At 38.5% G+C, this 16,785-nt stretch overlaps 1 protein-coding gene across 24 annotated transcripts in view; it reads left to right on the top strand.

The window, feature by feature from the left end:
• Positions 1 to 16,785, top strand: part of MPDZ (multiple PDZ domain crumbs cell polarity complex component) — a 98,546-nt gene that overhangs the window by 14,340 nt on the left and 67,421 nt on the right. For all 24 annotated transcript variants that reach the window (XM_076363088.1, XM_076363107.1, XM_076363106.1 and 21 more), the window contains 7 exons: positions 3,120 to 3,341; positions 4,299 to 4,438; positions 6,480 to 6,693; positions 8,636 to 8,764; positions 10,011 to 10,214; positions 13,213 to 13,327; positions 16,368 to 16,456. In XM_076363088.1, coding sequence (XP_076219203.1) covers positions 3,120 to 3,341; positions 4,299 to 4,438; positions 6,480 to 6,693; positions 8,636 to 8,764; positions 10,011 to 10,214; positions 13,213 to 13,327; positions 16,368 to 16,456 — 1,113 coding nt within the window. The remainder of the gene's footprint in view (positions 1 to 3,119; positions 3,342 to 4,298; positions 4,439 to 6,479; positions 6,694 to 8,635; positions 8,765 to 10,010; positions 10,215 to 13,212; positions 13,328 to 16,367; positions 16,457 to 16,785) is intronic.

Here is a 16,785-nt window from a genome sequence, read left to right as displayed (position 1 = left end):
ATCTAAGTTTTTTGCACACACACATATACAAAACTTTATCCTGTTAACAGCTTGACATTTTTTCTTAGAGTTTTGTTTTTTTCTTGGAGTTTCACAAGTCAGAAGCCACTTTATGTGAGGTAGGCTTCCCATGTTAAGCACATGCCCCATTAAACGTATAGCTGTGTTTCTTTAAAAAAGGTGTGATGAAAATAAGGTGTTGCTATCAATTGCTATTGAAGAGGTGTTGTTTGATACTGCATTGTAGCTGTGCTGTAATCACAGTTGTACTGAAGATTTGAGGTGAAGCTTTTTAAAGTTCTAGTTAAACTGGTGTGGATTGGAGGGTTATTTTTGTCTTTTCCTGCTGTGTATAGAATGCAGCACTTCTTTTCAGTGGTATTTCAACCATCATGCAAATAAAAACCACCCAGTCTCTTCAGAATAATAGAGTTAATACTTAGTTATGGAAAATGTTTTAGGAAAACATGAACAACTTGCATCTTCTGGTTTGGAAGGCAGGAGGAATGGGAGAGGTCAGTCAATTCCTATATGTTTGCAGTGATGTTCCAGCTCATACAAGTATGCAGAAGGGATGAAATGTCAGACTGAGAAGGTCGGCACTATATTGCCAGTTTGAACAGGGTTTGGTCTATAAAAGTATACAATGTAAAACTAAAATATGAATCGGCCTGGTGCTGCTTCTATTTTAGCATGGCAATGTGTGAGTTTTCTACCAGAGAGAAAAACGTAAATCCTTAAGGAGACTGTAATATCTTAATTGAAGAACTCCTTCAAACTTACCTAGAGAAGAAAATGGTGATACTGGGCACATGTTCAGGTGGAAGTTAATGTGCCCATCATGGCTAGCCTGCCATTTGAACATTACAAACAGTGAAATGAGCTGCCTAAAGCAATCCTCTGTTACGCAGTACTAGCAGAACATATATAGAACATAGTACAGGATGAGCACAGAGCTCCTTTGCATACTGAAGGTTGTGCTGTATGGGATATTGAGTGGTACAACAAGTATTTTAGATTCAGAGAAGGCATATAATATAATTCATCGTAAGGGCAATGTGTCATACTCAATAAACTTTTATTTATTAGGGCAGTTCAGTGCTATTTTCTAGAATGAGCACTGTAATTTAGAAGATGAACATGTATCCATGACTCACTAACATTTGTGATATCAGACCCATATACTATAGCCTGTGAGTACACAGGAGAAGTAGTTTGGGTTTGCATCTCATATACTCTTAGGCGGCTTTATCTTGCTGTGGAAATGTGAAAATGTTTTTAAATAGAAGCAGTGCAAGACTGGCTAATTACAGTGGTGTTAGATAGTCTTACAAATAATAATTTGACCCATGACAGTTTTTTGCAGGAAGGAACATGACAGGGGGATGTATAAGATTTGAAGGTGGAAGAGAACAAGAAATGAAGCACATTAATTGACCAAGTTCAGTGATATACTTTTATACATTGAAATGGGTGACATTGGGAAGGTGGAAGTGAATTAACCTGTTTTATGGACTCAGGCAGATAAGAAATGCAGTATGGCATAGATAATTAGTTTCAAATCCATGCATATAATGTGAGGGGAAATCTTGCATTCATTGAAGGGCAGAATTTGATTATATCTCTGGGTGGTGTTAAGTGTAATGAACTATGGAACAAGGCTTGTCTACCTGTGCCTTACAGGCTTGCTGAAATGACTGTATGTGATTAAAGAAAGTGCATGTGTGCACATTGTAAGCATCACCCAAGAGATTCCTCACAGATATAGGCAACAGAACGTAATCACCATGTGATGGAAATCACTGAATTCCAAACATCCTGGTTTTCCTCTTTCCAGTTTGTTATGGCAGAGCCGGTTAAGTGCTGTTGAGGACTTTTCTTTCCAGTGCTGTCTTGTGGGTTTTTTTTTCTGTAACTTGAGGATCTTCCCAGGCACATAAGGTGTTCAACAAATGATGTTTGTTCCATTATATTTTCCTAAAGCACCCAGATGAGAGGGAATTAGGTGATGGAGAACAATACTGACCTTTTAATGACTGGACTGTTGGGAGAATGATATGATAAACCTAATGGAAGTAGCATGCTTAAACAGTTGAGACTGGTGCAGTAGACATTTTAGAATACAGTTACAGTTTTGAATGATACTTGAAGTTTAAAAATAAGGGTTCAAGGAAGGGGAGTCCCAGTCTTTTGTATTGTGGTGCAGAATGCTATAAAATTTTCACTGTGAAACTATGAAAAGTATTTGAGGCTGCAATATTGTGGTCTTAAATTGTGGGTTAGTGTGCCAGGCAAGTATGAAACAGATTGATGTGGAGTAAAACAGTGCCTGTTGACAGTCAACAGGCAAGTGGGACAACAGCCAAATGAGGGCTCCTGCTTCACCTGAGTGTTCTACCACCACCAGCCAGTCATTAGATTGGTCAGCAGAAATGTGCTTGAAAATAGGTAATTTAATACGGCTGGGCAAAGCGGAGAATTTTCTTATTTTCTTTTCTGCTTTAAGAGAAGTGTATTGTCAAGGCTGTCTGTGTAAAGGTATGACTGTGGTTTTCAGATCAGCCTGGTGATTTTAGACTTGTTCAGTAATTTTGTATTTAATTCTAGCTCATGAGAGAGTCACAATGGCAGCCATAGTGCATAGTGATGCAGAAACCCTGACCAGTGCAGTTTGTTCCCTATGTAGCTGGTGAGGTTTCTTCCTTTTTTCATCAAAAATGCACATACTTTTTTTTTATATTTTCTTGTAAAATAATTGATAAATTTGTTTTTAAAAATACTGGTACTGTAGGAAAAGCTTGTTCATACTGTTTACCTCTACCATTGTGTTGGGGTACTTCAAGCTGCTATGCTGATATGAACAAAAGAATTTTAGGCAGAGTATGGAAAATAATTTTAGATTATTTTCATCAGGTTCTTTCATGTTTTATGCTGATAATTCACAACTTTACATTGATGATAAATATTAAAGATAATTCTTCTTTTTAAAATGTCTTTTTAAAATTGCAAGTTGGGTTTTCAAACATTTTTAACAAGCAGTTGGCCTATCATGATGCTCTTGGATAAGGAGGAGGTTTCTGCTTTGTCTATAAATTTGTGTTGCCATCAATCTTTTACAGGTAAATATTACACCTTCCATACATTCCACTGGTGAATTCCCCCAGCTTCTCCATCATGGTGTGAACGTGGGGTCCTTGCCACATAATGAGTCATATTTGTTGGCTCAGCAGAATGGCAGTCCAGCTAATGTGCTAGAAGCATCGATGAGATCCATTACTCCTCAGATTAATGGAAAGTCCTCTAATGATGACTTCGAGCAGCTGATCAGAAATATGTCCCAGGTAAGCATGTCGTTTGGTAACCACGAAATGTGGATCACTGATTATCTGGAATATTAAAATACATGTATGTTTATTTAAAAGCAATTGAGTTGTTCAGCAAACCAGAGCTCACTTGCTATATAAAACAAAAATAACCTTTTAATTTGAGGAACAATTGGTAAATGAGAAAACAGTTGGAATAGTAGCCTTGACATTGTCACTGCTGAGTTATTGTCGTTAGCTGGGCAGTGTGCCTCTCACAGGTCAGCGTGTCATCTTTCCACGCTCATGGTAGGACTGCTGCTCTGTGGGTGAGGGAGGTGCTTTGTCAGAGCATGCTCTTGTATGTGTAACTGATGAAAGCTAGTTCTGTGACTTGCTTGGAAATAAGATGGAAAATTCCTTTTTGGCCTTGCTGTGCATTGTTCTGTAATCTTACGGCTTTCCCGTGGTAGGCAGAAATGGTGTATGAGTCCCTTCGGTGGCTGGAGCTGAGAACAGCCAGGCAAATATTCTAGCATTTTTCTGATTAACCTGTAATAGAGCCAGATAGGGGAAGTCTCCTGCTGTTCTCCTGGAGAGCCTTTTGCACAGTCCTACTTTTTCCCTCTTTCTGAAATTTGTCCTCTTTTGTAGTTCTGCTTGAGAGTTGGCCTGTACCCTCTAAAATTTTATAGATACATATATCCTAGTTTAGTCACTACTAAGCCTAAACTCTGTATATTTAGCTGTTGTTTCCTGATTTCCTCTTCTGGGCTGTAATAATCTTTATTTCTCAAATCTTTCATAATTGTCACTTTTCTGTATGACAACGAGAAATCAGAACTGAACAACTATGTTTCAGTTATTAGCTAGTGTAGCTTTGTCCTGCTGTAGCTGTCAAATTAGAAACTCATTTCCAAGTTGTTTACCACATGCATTAATGCTGCTTTTCAACATTTTTAACATTTGTACCCTTTTTTTTCTGCTACTGAACAGGGTCGTCTTGTTGAGACCATTGAGCTTATTAAACCTTTAAGTGGTGGTCTGGGCTTCAGTGTCGTGGGACTCAAGAGTGAAAACAGGGGAGAACTAGGAATATTTGTGCAAGAAATCCAGGAGGGAAGTGTGGCACATAGGTAAGATTACTACTGGAATATTTTACTGTACCAAGTGTTAACATGACACTGCAATTTAGTTGTGTTATTGCTGTTGTTCTTGTGGTACAAGGGCACGTTTCTCTCGTATTCTAAGCCATACGTCATAGCAGATTTAAAATTACTTATCACTACAATTTATGTAATGTTGGAACAGGGCAGCGTATTATCTGTTCTGAATTTTGAGAAACTACAGATGTAGTTTCTGTGTGGTTTGTTTATAATATCTCCTTTCCAACAGGGAAAATGGGGAGGTTACTGTTCTGTGTCATGGCTTTTAAAGCTGAAATACAGATTTTGCTGTCCTTGAATGCACTGAAAAACAATTTGGTGCGAAAAAATTGGTTGTAACCAGCAGGGTTGTTTGTTAGGTAGGGTCCCACCGAGCAGGTGTGAAACGCAGCTTTTAATCAAGCAAGGCTTGACCTAAAGTTGTTAGACTCTTAAAAAGAGATATTCAGCTGATGTTACCAGAAACTCAGCAATAATAATAATAACAATAATAGCTTGCTGAAAGTATGCTTTAGACTTTAATCCTGATTCCACAAGTAGTGTTAAGAGAAATGGATTTCTGCTGTAAGAACAGCCCAAGGGAGCAAACAAACTCAGTGGTGAATGGCAGCAGCACTGGTTCACTGCAGACTCGTGGGGTGTATCACTGTGTGTGGATTTGCTGATCAGGATCCTGGCCAGAGCTGCTTTGTGGTGTACTCTGTATGTTGTGTGGGGCAGCTGAGTCATGTCGGTGCTGTTTCTCACTGTGCTGTAGGGAGAACTTTTCTGATTATTTGTGCTCTGAACACTGTCCTTTTAACAGAGGGCAGAGTGTGGCCTACAGAGTTAATTCAGTTACGAAAAGTGGCCTGCTCTATGTCATTACAATATTTTTCAATCTGACTAAATTCTACTTTCTTCTGTTTTCTTTTTTCTTCCTTCCCCTTCAAGAGGCCTTTGCTTTTACTTCTCTTATTCCATGGAGTTGAGACCTGCCTTTACTGAATCGAGCCCTGCTCGATTCACTGGCGAGAAGAGAAACATTCAACAATGTTACAGGGCTCATAAATCAGAAAGGCCCTGGCAGTAATAAGTCTTCAAGAGCACTCTGAAAAACAGTTCAAATTCACAAGTGAAATATTATGGGTTGAAGCTAAACAGTGTTTTTCCTGAATGCTGTTGAGTACCTTGGCTTCTACGCTGTAGGCGCTCACAAAAGCTGGTGCGATAGGGATCCTTGTTTTTCTTGCTGCCCTTTGTTTTCAAAGCATTGCCACTTCAGGATGCTGATGACAAGACTCCAGAGTTTTTGCTGGGTTGTTGCAGAAGCAGTAGAAGTGGTGGAGGAGGCAGAGGGTAACTCATCTGTATAGGCTTCATACACTTCCTTTGAAGTAGTGCTGGGGAAGGGCTCAGTATGTAATTTTATAGTAGTGCTTCCTTTGTCAGAAAGTGAAGAGTTACTTTTTAATTTGTTCAGGGCTTTTTTCCCCCTCATTTAAAAGGGATCTGTTTTATCATTTTCTTTCTGTTTCTCTCTCTGCCTCCCCTTCTTTTTTTTTTTTTTACAAAATTTGTTTCTGTAACATCTTGATGAAAATGTGTTCCACTCCATGGTTTGATGAATATTCAGAATGGGCACACTGAACAAAGTGGAGCACTTGGTCTGTTAAGCAAGAAGCTCAAAGTCAAGAATAAACATAAGTTCCCAGGCTATGGTTGGGAGCGACTGACATCTAATATGCTTAGTCTCGCATGGGGGTACAAGGAGAAGGAAGCTAGCTAGGGGGTAGTAGCCAAGGGAGAGTGGCAGTGGGATTAGCTTCAAAGGAAGCGATCACCAGGGTGCCGCATCAACTCCTTGCAGCAAAACTGCAGGGAGAGATTAAAAAGTGGGGGAAATAGAGAACAGGTTATTAAATGTACTGGAAAGTTGTCAAAATATTGTAATTTCTGTGGCAACACTTCTTTGGTTTTTCTTGTTTGTTTATTTTGTCGTCCCCTTTCCCTGTTTACACATACATGACAGAGATGGAAAGCTGAAGGAAGCAGATCAAATCCTTGCTATTAACGGACAAGCCCTTGATCAGACAATTACACATCAACAGGCTATCAGCATCCTACAGAAAGCAAAAGATAATGTCCAGCTAGTTGTGGCCAGGGGCGCTTTCCCTCAGCTCATCAGTCCTGTAGTTTCCCGGTCTCCATCTGCTGCTAGCACAGTTTCAGCCCATTCCAACCCGGTGAGTACACCCCAAACCTCTGTGTATTCAGTTTTGGGCATGTATGCGCTTACTGCATCTAGTATTTTGAGACATTTTTTATAACTTGTGTGTACGTTTCCTTCACAGTTCTTGAGGTTTTTCTTCTATTTATCTCTGTTGTACCTTTTCCCATGCAAAGAGTAGAAAATATTCAGGCTTTCGGGAGGGGATCTTGATCTTGGATGTATTCCTTCTTCCCATCTGCCAAATTCTCTGTATCCACCAATGCAAATACAGCATGTTTACCTTACTTTATGAAGCTTTATTTTGAGATAGCAGTAAACAGGATCTTTTTTTCTCTTTGCCTTCTACTTGGGCAAACAGAAATTTTTGAGGCATTGCAATCTGATCTGCACCACCAGCTGGATGGGTGCTTCTCTGTTTGTTTCTCTGTTGTTTGTTAGCGGTGGGGCTCAAGTAAAGCAACAAGAGAGAGCCATCAAAATGCCATGTGTAGGGACACACTTTAGGACCCCCAGAAAACAGCTCTGCTGTTTCCTTTCTTTTGAAAGCTTTTGCACATCTAGGTGTAGAGAACATAGCTCTGAAATGCGGTGATACTAACTGCACTTTCTCTTCCTGGTATCTTACTCATGTAATGGCTTGTCCTGGGATGAAACGGCCTATCTTCGGTTTCTGTAGGTTTCGCTGTTCAGTCATCTGTGGCTCTTCTTTAAGGGAGTCGATAATCAGAAGTATACAGAGCAATCAGTCTAGAAAAAGCACCTATTTTAGTGTTTATTTTAATCATTAGCATAAAACCTTTAGTGAAGAAATTTCAGAATCTTTTCTTCTGTGGACAGGAATAAAGCTGATTGGCCTGTCTTTTCTTGTCCCCCCATAGGAGAGGCCTGCTCTCTTCCAGTATTCCCGTGACACACTTCTTTCTCTATGTGATTGCCTCTGTATTCTCCAAACAGCTTCCCTTGCTTGAAAAAATGTTCCTTTCAAACCTGCCACAGCTTCTTCTGTTTTTTCATGCATGCCTTTCCCAGTCCTTGTGTTCCTTTCGCTTTCAAATGCTGGGGGAAAGCAGCTTATCTGGAGCCGTTCTTTTTTCTTCAGGTTTTGCTTGATCATCATTGGTTTATGTTAAGACTGCGGATTCCCAAACAGGTACTACAGGGCTTTGAATTTGCAGTACCTTGATTATTCCAAAATAACTGCTTATTTTCAAATTCCTACGTGGTGGAGCACCAGCTGCAGTTTTAAATTTCAGATGAGCTTACGGTGTGGTTTGTTCTTCGGGAGAAACAATACCAGGAGCTTCCAGTTGTCCCTTCAGTACCACCCCACGTGAGCGAGCTAGCATTTGTCTTTCTTTCAGAGCAGTTTTACTCCTGTCAGAACATGAAGCCTGCCATCAGAGCTACTTCATTCCAGTGCTGTTGTCATCAGACAACCCAGAAATCTTTGTTCATTACACGGGACAATTCTGCTAATGCCTACCTCGCAATACCTGGTACTGCTTTCAGCTTTAACCTCTGAATTGGTTTATGCTTTCTCCTGTGCTTTGTTATAATGGCCGATGTGAACATGCACTTATCTGAAGATTTTAATTTCCAGTCCTGTGAGATTTCCTAGCAGCAGTATTTTTCTCACTGACTACAGTGGGGCATGGAGGTGGACAGTCCTAGGTTGGTGCTTAAATTCATTCAGCAAGTTCTTGAAAGGCCTGATCCACTACCCAGCTCTGGTTTGTACCGGAGAAATTGCATTTGTTATGGAATGAGCAATTTATTGCTTAAATATTATGTAATCTTATACCTAATAGTAATTTTTAGAAGGGTCCTATATTTCCACCTTCCTCCCACCCTCCTTTATGCAAAACATACCCAAGAAATGAGAGAAAATATTTTGCAAGTTTTAATATGTATGTCGTTATTTTAATAATTTGCAAGCTTGTATTTATTCCTTTTAGGTTCACTGGCAGCATGTGGAGACCATTGAGTTGGTGAACGATGGCTCAGGTCTGGGATTTGGGATAGTGGGAGGAAAATCAACTGGAGTGATTGTTAAAACCATCCTCCCAGGAGGGGTGGCTGATCAGGTAAATTCAACCTACCCTTCTGTTTACCGTTCAGTAAAATGTGAAGTCACTCTTTACTTTTATAATCATGCTAAGTAGTGGTAGCTTTTTTCCTCATAAGTGTAAAAAGAGAGAGCAAGTGGTGAAATTTATCCTCAGTAAAGGTGTGTTTAATGCAGGGCATCTGTGCATTTGCATGTAAAAGCTGGATTAGGCTCTAAATCACATTTTTCAAACCTGTTAACATTATACATGTTTGGTGCAGATGCATTTAGACTCCTAATTCTTTCATTAATATACTGGTTAGTATATTAATCCAGGGGTGGGGGGGACACCAAACACGTGCTTTGCCCAGACAGCTAAGAAGAGCATTTGCTTGTCTCCTCGCTGGGCTTACTGAAGCTTGGAGCAGGCATGTGGCTTCATGTGTCTGCTTCAGCACACGGGCTCTGCTCCTGCCTGAAGGGCTCATGTGAATAGAATTTGGTGATCACAGCCCATTTCAAGCTTGTCCATTGCACAAGCATCTAGGACGGCATTAATGATGGTCAAGGATTGAATAGACACAGAAACTGGTCAGTCTTCCAACCACAGAAGAGGTAGCCCGATAACAGGGACTGGAGATGCATGGACAGGATTTACTGCCTCACTCCTTCCCTGAGCAGGTAGATGAGTTCCTTTTACAGACCTGTCTCTTTAATAATTTTTGTATGGACTAAATTCACATGAACCTTTTTTATTGGTTAAAGGTAAATCATTAGGAGAGTAAACCAGTGTAAAGCAATATAAATAACTGGATCACAGTAAGGGAGAAATATATTTTATTTTGACGTTACGGTTACTTCTGAGGACCAGTTCTTAAATAGAAGTGTAAAGCTGAATATACGTTTGTATGCTGTCTTTTGGAAGTGTGTTTGGAAATGAAACCTGAAGTTCTCTAATCTACATGCAGTTGTTAAATACCAGTAGGTAGTAACTATACTGCATATATAACTATATGCATTTTTTCCTGTGCTAGTGTGACTGACTGCTTGAAAAAGGATGTCCTGGATATTTCCGGGGGATTTTTTAGTAAAATTAGTGTGCCATTAGGCAACCTACTTTTCTTCTCCATGTTATCAGGATATTGACTTGGCACCCAAAAAAAGTCACCTGGTTCATATGTCTGAAAAGTGACTAAAACTATGTGGTCTTTTTCTAATTGTATGGTATGTGGGAGAAATGGCAGGACATTAATAGATTTTTTTCATCATTATTCTTCCTCCAGCATGGGAGATTGTGTAGTGGAGACCATATCTTGAAAATTGGGGATACGGACCTGGCTGGAATGAGCAGTGAGCAGGTGGCACAAGTTCTGAGGCAGTGTGGAAATCGAGTGAAACTGGTAATTGCAAGAGGTCCTATTGAGGAGGCACCTCCACCAGCAGTCCCTCCAGGTACACCAGTACCCATCTCCACACCAGAGAAACAGGTAAGCAACAATGAATATACTTCACTCATGGCAAACTTTTACTTCAAACTTCCTTTTCTTTTAACTGCTATTTGAATGTCTTTCACGGTTATGTTCTCAAAAGCCAGGATTTTCTTTCCCAGTAGTGGTGTTCCCAGCTGACAGTCTGGGAGAATTTAAATGTCATGAGTCCACAATGCAAGGAACTATATGCTTGAAGCCTTTTGAGATCAAGGCTTAGGACTTCCATAAGTATGATCTGAATAACTTCTGCTTCTGGGTTGCTTGTGGTTGTGCAGTAATACATTGGGAACAACCGAAACGATGCAGTCTTTTCTTCAGACAGAGCAAGCTGGCTCTGTAGTATTTCTCTGTCTGCCTGTCCTTTTCCTCTCCAGGAACATTTCTTATTTCCATATCATTGCAGCCATCCATCAGACAGTTCCTCCCCGTGCCAACCAGCACACAGATGCTGCTTCTTTCCTACATCACCTGGCATTGCTCACTTGCTAGACATCTTCCAAAAAAAGTCAGCCAGCTGCTACCCTTATTCCCCTGCTGATGATTGTACTCTGTGCTGTTACTCCTCTACAACCGTCAGCCACTTAAAAAATGCTGTAAATTTTATCATGTCTTGTCAGCTCAAAACCTCTACAAAATAGGTCATTTGCATGTTTGCAGCGAAGCCTGGTTTCATGGGAGCCAGGAACAGTAGTGTTTTGTCACACATAGTTATGACCAGATACATTTAAATGAGAATATGTGGAATAAGTGAATGAGAGAAGAAAAAGGTGGTTGTTTTTGAGCCTACAACTAGATCAAATTTATGCCTTACAAAGAATTTTTTATTTTACTTTTTCCTGTTGTTTTTCTAGACATTTTCTTCCCAGTTACAAATTACATTTCAGATAGGTCAGTTCAGAAGAAAAAAAGCCTTAACAATTTTTGCATGATTACCGTTTTTTTTGCCTCTGTCCATTGTAGTGGTGTCTGTGGAAAACAAACATATATTCATTTCCTCTTTTGTGTCTATACGGCAAAGAAAGTTAATCTTAACATGGAGTCTTCTGAGCATCTAAGAGGAGAGACAGACTGGTACTTCTGTGTCTCTGCAGCACTCAGTGGCATGAAAACCTGTCTGTATTTTAGATAAAGGGGTCAATATTTAGCCTGAATATTATTTATCTGAAAAGCAGCAGTCTTAAAAGAGATGCTGAATTTGATAATTTCATCTGTGTATATTTCTTCAGTATTTGCCTTTCTGGGGTTATATGATGCGATGTTGAAGGCCGTATCTGCAGCTGCAGGATGTATAGGATTTCTAGTACCGAGGAAATAGCTCAAAGCCACCAAGTGGCAAAATTTGACTTTTTTGCAACCTTCCTCCCATCGTTTTCAATACCTCGTTCCTGGTACCTCTCTCCTGCAGGAGGCAGGCTATTTTTAAACTGCTTCTGCCTGCACAAAGTCTTGTTCTTGGAGGGAGCACCCGGTTAATGGTGCTGCAAGCCTCGTTAATTAGGGTCTGGGGTGAAGATGATGATGGAAACAGCTTGGTTTGTCTATTTCTTCCTGGCAAATACAGGGTGGGTGAAGACTTCATGATGCTCTTAAAGCTATTAGTGAGAGCAGAATGGCTTTCCAAAATGTGCACTTCTCATCATATCCCCTGTAGATGTCGATCCTGTAAAAAATTCATGAGGTTATGGAAATTTGAGCAGTTTTTTAGTGGCATTACCCGTGGCCAAAATAATCTTGTATTATCAAGCACAGAGGTAGTTAAAGCAGTAGACATTTATTTTTCTTGTGTTTGATTGTGGTTTTGGGTGGAGTTGTTCAGATAAAGAACTGAAGTCAGATTCTCTTTCGGCAAGCAGCATCATAGCTCTCCTGAATTCTTTTTTTTGGCACATGCATACTCATCTAGTCAAACTGGGTTTAGTTAGTACCTGCCTGGATGCCATATTGGCACTTTAAAAAATATTAGGTGCTACTTGTCATGCAGAAGATACAAAATAAAATAGGAGTGTATAAGGATCTTGATAGATTTATACTATATTTATGAATTCCTGTTTTAAATAGGTGCATAGATACTGATGTCCATATAAATACAATGAAATTGAAGCCTTGTATATGTTATCATATACTGATATATATCAGCTATGGAAGTGGCCAGTAAGTATCTGTTTTAGACAGCTGAAAGATGACAAATTTTTAAAAAAGCTTTTTTAAAGTTGAAATTAAGTTTTAGAAGTTTATTTTTTTCTTCTAATACGAAAGCAGTATTGTTGAAATGGGTTTTTAATATGTATTGTACTTCCATTAACAATAAATAAATTAATTCATTACCCAAACAGTTCTTTGTTCTTGAAATTCAGAGGGCTGTAGTAGGTATTAGTGGAGATTGACATTATTTAACTAGCTGGAAGTAGAATTGCTACTTTCTAAAGCAGAATTTTTAAGTCTTTCAAAAACAAGAAACATAATTGCCTCAGTAGAAATAGCTTTTATTACGTTTTAAACTTGGCATGCTTAGGAAAAAAATAGCTATGGTTATTGAACAGGAATTTAAACAAATAGAATACAAAATATAATTTTGATCTTTTTTCCTCTTTTAAATAACACAGCAGTCTAAAGCTGGTTCTGAGAAGGTCCCAGAAGGGCAGCAAGCTACATATTCTAACGTTTAAGAATGATTTGTGTAACTTACTGTACAAGAGGTTCATTGTTCAATTTGTACAAATTTCACCAGTCATTTTAGTCATCAAATAATAATTTTATAGGTTAGAGGGTAATATCCCAGGTGCAGTGGGGCGGGGAGACCATGATCTGCATTGCTTTACAGTGAGGATTGTTACTTATGTCTAGTTTCTCTGCTGAATACCAAATAAGAGCAGAAGCAAAGCTGGTGCTTTCTTTTTTACATTTGTGTCTAATTTTACAATTTAATGACATCAAAGAATGTGGTGGATCTTTCAAGAAAAAAAAGCTTCCTTTTTAATCATGCTTCTCTTATTAGGCAGATGCTTCTGTTGATAGCTCTGAAGATGGGGAGAAATTTAATGTTGAACTCACTAAAAACAACCAGGGATTAGGAATAACTATTGCTGGTTACGTTGGAGACAAAACGTCAGGTAATGATCAATTCCTGCATTTTTCTATACAATCTGTTGCATATTATGGTGTATGTGCATCAAACACTTAATTTTAGTTTTGGTATAACATTTCTAAGAAAAACCTTGACCATCTAAAACCTTTTTAAAGTTTGCAAAGAAAAAGGAATTGTTTTCGTTTTGTGAGAAGGACATTCAGATTAGAAGCAATTAATTTTATTATAAAATCCCACCTCAGCATTTTTTAATCAATTTTTGTATTCAGTCTTGTGTAAAGCTTGTGCTTCTATGTTTTTGCAAAACAATTCTAAAATTGATGGAGCCATTTTTGTTGGAACTGGCTGGGCTTTAAAATTACATTTTCATTTTTAAAAGGCTTTTGCAAGATAATGCATTAGTATTCTGAGTAGTTTTAGGAGGTATTGTTATTTTTTAAACAATTGTATAGTACTGCTGGCAGATCAAGAATTCCTTCATGACTTCTGGATATAATGAATGTTTGTTGACCTCTGGGCTGTTGCAGCCAATAAATAAGTTAATTTAAATAAATAAATGCAACAGTGTTCATGTACAGTTGTGTATTTTTACTAAGTAATTTCCACTAAATTTTTCAGAAAAATGATCCAGAACTCTGTTAGGCCTCCCTAGGGGGAGGCAAATGCAATACTGCTAGGAAGGGACAGTTGTCGAATGTGTTGTAAAACTTCTCCGAGAGCTGTTGGCTTGACTTTTACCCATGTATATATTGTTAGAAAAATGTAAGGATAGATACATCCCACGTTATTGGCAGTTTATAGACATAACTTGTTGGCTTTGGGAAGCTGGACTAAATTTTAACAGTCTGTTCCATAGGACAGGATGGTCACAGTTTGTGTAAGTCCACTCTTTAGCAGCTTCCAGTTGAATCTTTAAAAGGCAAATTAAATTGTAGAACATGTGATAGATCTAATAGCATATTTTAACTGATTTAGTGTTGGAGTATCACGAATCTTTAATTTTAAATTTATTGTGCTCCATGTAACTGCATTAGAAAATATTCTTGCCTTGGGAACTAATTGGACATCTCAGTTTTGTGAGTTAACACTTAGTTAAAGCCCAACTTTGCTGTCAGAGAAGCAGCAATAAAACTACTGGACAGAAAGATCTGTGGCTGAATCTTTAATGAATGACAAATAGCAACTTGTCATGTTACCATACAGTTGTTACAGCATATAAAAACACTTGGAAGTTAGTAATACTAACCCATTTAGTTATTCACAAAACCTGGTGTGCTGGTTTTGGCTTGCATAGGATTAATTTTCTTCATAGTAGCTAGTATGGGGCTGTGGTTTGGATTTGTGCTGGAAACAGTGTTGATAATACAGGGATGTTTTCATTATTGCTGAGCAGTGCTTACACAGAGCCAAGGCCTTTTCTGCTTCTCACCCCACCCCACCAGCAAGCAGGCTGGGGGGGCACAAGAAGCTGGGAGGGGACACAGCTGGGACAGCTGACTCAAACTGACCGAAGGGGTATTCCATACCATATGAATGCTCATGCTCAGCAATAAAACTAGGGGGAAGGTTGGCGGGAGGGCCGCTGCCCGACGACTGGTTGGGCATCGGTCAGTTGGTGGTGAGCAGTTGTTTTCATTTGTATCACTTGTCTTTCTTGGGTTTTAGTTCTCTCTCTTTGTTATTTTCATCATCATCATCATCATCATAATCATTATTATTATTATTATTATTATTATTATTATTATTTTATTTCAGTTATTAAACTGTTCCTATCTCAACTCGTGAGTTTCTCACTTTTACCCTTCCAATTCTCTTCCCCCGTCCCGCTGTGGCGGGGGGAGTGAGTGAGCGGCTGTGTGGTGCTTAGTTGCCGGCTGAGTTTAAACCACGACACCTGGGAAAACAATAAATTAAGAAAAAACAGAAAAGAATTGTCAATGTCGTGACTTAAATATATTTGTAGTCTTATTCTTCCTAAGCTGAATATAGTCATTAGAGCAAAACATAGATTTAGCCCTCCTTCCTGCTAACTTTTGTCATATTGAGGCCCAGTAAAAGATGAGTTTCAGGTCTGCAAAGGCACTAGGGTGTCTTGGCAGCTGTTAAAACCCGTTTTGTAGTGGATTATCTTCCCATCAAAAGTATTCATTTAACAGAGTTGGAACATTTGTCGCGAGAAAGTAGATTCTGTTAAGATTTCTGATACCAATGTTACAGGCCTGTGACCCTCAGACCTGATTTCATGCCAGTTCATGCTAGTATTTTTCTTGATTTCATGTATACTATGCAAAATGCGCGTGTAAGAACTCCATAGATTTTCACTTTATTGAGCTGCTGAATTTGTTTCAAATTCCAGTGTGTTTTTCCTGAAATGGATTTCTTTTTGTAAAATGTCCCTTCTGTAGGTGTTTTATATATATGACTTTTCCTTCTGATTCAAAATCAGTAACTGTCTAAAATGGTTCTGTTTTGGGGTTTGGTTTTTTTTTTTCTTCTGTGTCTTCTTTTTCTTTATTGGATCAAATACTGACTTACAGCTGTAGTTAAAAGCTGGTTCAAATGTAATTTGTAGTCCTGCTTGCTTATAATTTTCTGCATTTGGTTATCCAAGTGTGCATTTTCTTAAGCAGTTATTAAGTACATAGCAAATCCAGAATTTACCAGGTTAGTGTACTCAGACTGAATTTTCTGTCCTGCAGTTTTAAGTCTGACCAAGAGTCAGAGGTAAGTTTTTTGTCAATATTGGTTTCAACATTTAGATTAAAATAAGTTAGAGTATTTCTTCTTTTGCAGCAAGAAAGGGAATTTGGCGTTGTAAGATTTTGAATGAGATCTGGTGCAATGCAAGCTGACATTAATCAAGCTCATCCTTTAGGAAAATAATAATACATTTGTTTTACTTAAAGCATATACTTTCTTGATGATTCTTTCCTTATCTTATGTGGAGATTGTGTTTTCTTTCTTTTTCTCCCTTTGGCCGGTGGCATTATTTGGAGACTGTTGCATTAATTAAATTGTTTCTTAATAAATTAGTTAATTTAGTTTTCTCTGTTTCTTCATCCCAGAACCTTCTGGTATCTTTGTGAAAAGCATTACAAAAGGCAGTGCTGTTGAACATGATGGCAGAATCCATGTGGGAGATCAAATTATAGTTGTAAGTAAACACAGAAAGAAATGAGATCGCTTGTCTGCAAAACTCCACTTTAAGTTGTAAAGAGATGCTCATATACTATGTGTTTAAAACATTTAGGATTGGTGTTGAAATGGTGAGTCCTTTTTTTGACTGAGTATTTGATCACATTATCTTTCTGATTATGCTACTTGTGTGTAACTTGTGTTTCTCAAGAAAATCTGTGTTGTATGTGTGTATCTTATCAGTAGGAGCTTTGAGACTGCTTAGTAAACGCAAAGTTTCAGTTTGATTCAAATTAAGCAACTGTTCAAAATGATTTTTAAAAGCATGTCATTAAAGTTTTAGATGCT

The sequence above is a fragment of the Aptenodytes patagonicus genome, chromosome Z (genome assembly GCF_965638725.1).
Source record: "Aptenodytes patagonicus chromosome Z, bAptPat1.pri.cur, whole genome shotgun sequence".
Taxonomy (NCBI): domain Eukaryota; kingdom Metazoa; phylum Chordata; class Aves; order Sphenisciformes; family Spheniscidae; genus Aptenodytes; species Aptenodytes patagonicus.
The sequence above is the reverse complement of the archived record's forward strand: the minus strand, read 5'-3'. Positions and strand labels throughout refer to the sequence as shown.